Raw genomic sequence first — 3676 nt, forward strand, 5'->3', positions numbered from 1 at the left:
ACTCAACTCCCGTGATGCTTCATTTCACTTGCCCGCTTGTTTTTTTCGCATTTGTTTCTGAACTAATTCAACCACCAATTCAGTGCTTTTTAATCTTGAAAACAATCCTCCTAATGAGTTCTTGCCATTATCTCCCAGGGTCCCTGAAGCTGGTTCCTGAGCCCCAGCTAGAGCCCTGCCACTTGTTCTTCGTTTCTCTTTGCTGCTGCTGTTCTCACTTCAGCATTTTGCAGAAGTGAATGCGTGGGAGATGTGTCCATACCCTTCTGCTTAAGAATTCATTTGTAATTTCATATGGAAATGTTTCACAATATATTTCTGATGAATAAGCTGTTCCTGTAGAAAACCTACAATACTGGGATTCTGTTTCTGACAAGGACTTGGAGAAAGCGCAGCTGTTTGGGAGCTGAGTGAAATCCGGTGTGGTGGCTTTTCCTCTACTGATATGTGAATTTTAGTGCAGATTTAATAAATGTTTCCTTAATTGAGACTTAAAAAGATGATGTAGGGAAGAGAAGCTGCAGGTGAAGGATGGGTCTGCTGGCTCTCATTACTAGGGAGAAGAGTTATACTGGGTGTGGGCATGTCACCTGTGCTAGATGTTTGCCAGGTCAATGAAAGCCTAATGAAATACCTCATGGCAACATAATAGAAACAAAGTTACAAATAGGAAAGTAAACCATGGTAAGCACAGTAATAAAAATATACCCAGTGAAGTGAAAGTGCAAGGATTTTTCCCTGGAAAAACACATTGACCTTTTATGGAAGTAGATGGGACCTTGGGAACTTGGGATAGCTTCATAACTTCAGAAGGAAGGAGAAATGACAATCTGATGACACTTACTCAAGAATGCCTGGCATTCTTCGTTGTGAGTTTCATGTTCTCCGTGGGATGTGGGTGACTCAGGCTACGACATGAAAAATGTACCCAGACCTAGAAAGGAACTACTTCCTGTAGGTGCTGCAAGTGTGAGTTGCTTTGTTGCTTCCCAGTGTGTTGCAGATCCTCATCATAATTCACTTCTATATTTTTCATGAATGAGAAGCAGTACAAATGAATGACCTTGCAAATTATTCAACGATAAACTTAACTGTGCCTAAAATTATCTGCTCTCTGCTATCCAGCTTAAATCTGTGGGGTTTACCTGAGAAGATAATTTAATTGAAAAATGTTGTTAACAGAATAACAGTTTATTTCTAAGACAATATTAGTGTGAGTTTCTTTAAGCTGAAAAAAAAAAAGCCTTTTCTTTGTCTTCACAATGTATGTGGGAACATAAAGGGGCTAGGAGAGAAACTGAAACACTTGCATTTGCCTAAGCTTTCAGTAGGACCAAAGTTTTTGACTTTGAGCTTTTTTCACTTCTTTGTTGCCCTCTATCTTTGTCAGGGTGAAGCTGATGTAAAGCTGGAATGGTACAGTGGGGAGTCAGGCATCTTGTCTCCAGGTTTCCCCCATCTTTATTAAAGAGTTGAGCCTGATCCAAAGCAGGGTATCTCAGGCTTCTTGTGTCTGACAGCTTGTCTCTGAAATTCCAGCCAGGATCCAGATTTGTGTGTGAGCCCTATATTTATAAAGCAAACCTCTGAAACCCACCAGCTCTGCTGTTCTGAGGAGGTTATTGTGCTGTCCCCTTGGGAACGAGGATTAGTGCAGACGTGCCTTCTCGCTCCCCAGCACAGGTGCTTAGTGAAAGGGTAACTGCTTGGAGAGCAGAAAGGAGGTCATTGAAAAGAATTAAGATTGGGCTGATATCCAAGCTGGGAACTGTTCCTGACCTGTTTGTGTTAATTCACGCTCATTTTATAAATATTGAATGATGGCTGCTTTTTTCTGAAGGTGTTGAGCACCTGTAGTTTTTGTCAATGTGAGGAAGAGTTTTGCATACTCAATGAGCATTCCTTGAGGAAAAGACCCCACAGAGGATGCTTGCTGAGTGACCTGCTTAATACTGCTGCTTGCAGAACCATTTCACAAAGGTTTTCTACTGCTCGCTTTGTTTAGGGTTAGTAGATTCTTCCTTGAAGGGCAGAGATGAAAAGAGATCTCCTTACTTCATGCATAGCCAAATGGCCCCTGGCTGATGTGACAATCACAATTAGCTATCTTTTGAAGGTTCTGTTCTCCCATTTCTTTGGGGCTGCTAATGAGTTTGGTCTAAGTAGCTGTGCTTTGTGTCTCCTGGCAGACCATGCAACAGATGAGCGACCACCGCTATGACAAGCTGACAGTGCCCGACGATGCCGCAGCCAACTGCATTTACTTAAACATTCCCAGCAAAGGCCACGTCCTGCTGCACCGAGCCCCTGAGGAGTACCCAGAGAGTGCGAAGGTGAGAGCCGCACTGAGGATGCCAGGGAGACCCCAGTATCCTGGCCTCCCCGGGGAGTCAAGGGGAATTGAAATTGTGTGCTTTCCAGAACAGGCAGTTGTATCCTGTCATGGAAATATCAGTGGCCTGGGCTCTATTCTTATCTCCGCGTCTGACTTAACTACTTTGTCTCTTGTGCCCCTGGTGTTTCTTCTGCCTAACTGAATGCAGCAACAGTTTCCCTCACTGCAGTATTGTCGTGCACAAATTCCATAGCCAGAAGGCCACATGCTCTGTAAATGTTCGTGTTGATTACAAATGACAAGACAGCTTAGCGCCCGCTGATAAATCTGTGACTGTTCATTCTGTAAATACTTAGAAAAAAGGGCAAATAGAGAGGTGTGAGGTGTTATGGTTTCTGTTCCGTTTTCTTTCCTAAACAGGTATTTGAAAAACTGAAGGACCACATGCTGATCCCAATAGCCAACACGGAACTGGAGAAAGTAGATGGGTCACTCACCTGTTGCTCTGTGCTTATTAACAAAACTTCAATATTATGAGTTTACAGAATCCCTCCCTTGTAACTGGCAATAATGTTACACACAAGGTAGATGAATCTGTATCCACACTTTATTGTTTTTATTGACAATCTACTGTACCACTGTGCTACTAACCCTTGTTTACAAATTTTTTGCTTTGTGTATTTTTTATGTCCTTGCAGATAGTATTTAAGGTTGATGTATGGTGTGTTGGGGGGGCACATAACTCTGAAGTTTGTTAGTCCCATGGGCTAGCAGAAGACAATTATGACGACTAACCCCTAGTTTTAGTGATTAAACATATTTGTGTGAAACTTTATGAAAACCAACTAATTATCAACATTCCAAGAACATCTGTTGTCTTTACACTGCTCTGTTCTCCTCTCTTTTTTTCTCTTGTTTCCTTCCTCTGCATCTTTTTTCCTTCCTCAGTCCTCTCTTACTTTCAGTAGTGTGAGATATTGGGGGGGACTGCAGAAACCTCAGTGGGCTTGTGAACTTGGTAGCTTGTGTGGTAGGGAAGCTTTCTGTACGCTAGCTGCAATGAGCAGGCAGTGGACTGTGCTCACAGTCTCAGCTGTATCACGTTGCTCCTGCCAGGCAGAGCTGCATCTGGAATCAGTTTCAGATGCCAGGTGGCAACATTGGAAAAAGCTTCTTCCAATGAGGGTGTTCAAGGGCAATGTCTGTCTGGGAAACCTGGATGACAGAGAGGAAGTAGTGCAGCCATACAAGATACATCCTGCAAGTTCAGGTCCCAGTCTCCTGCCAATGCCATGACTTTCAATTTGGTGAGAATGGAAGAGGCGTTCTTTAAAAGGTCAG

At 43.0% G+C, this 3676-nt stretch overlaps 1 protein-coding gene across 1 annotated transcript in view; it reads left to right on the forward strand.

Annotated features, from left to right (window-relative positions):
* The window catches only part of DDAH1 (dimethylarginine dimethylaminohydrolase 1), a 15415-nt gene extending 12084 nt beyond the window's left edge, over positions 1-3331 (forward strand). The window contains exons 4-5 of the mRNA XM_010143141.1: positions 2190-2333; positions 2756-3331. Coding sequence (XP_010141443.1) covers positions 2190-2333; positions 2756-2872 — 261 coding nt within the window. The 3' untranslated portion in view covers positions 2873-3331. The remainder of the gene's footprint in view (positions 1-2189; positions 2334-2755) is intronic.
* The last annotated feature ends 345 nt before the right edge of the window (positions 3332-3676 follow it).

The sequence above is a fragment of the Buceros rhinoceros genome, unplaced genomic scaffold, assembly GCF_000710305.1.
Source record: "Buceros rhinoceros silvestris isolate BGI_N320 unplaced genomic scaffold, ASM71030v1 scaffold4189, whole genome shotgun sequence".
NCBI classification, from domain to species: domain Eukaryota; kingdom Metazoa; phylum Chordata; class Aves; order Bucerotiformes; family Bucerotidae; genus Buceros; species Buceros rhinoceros.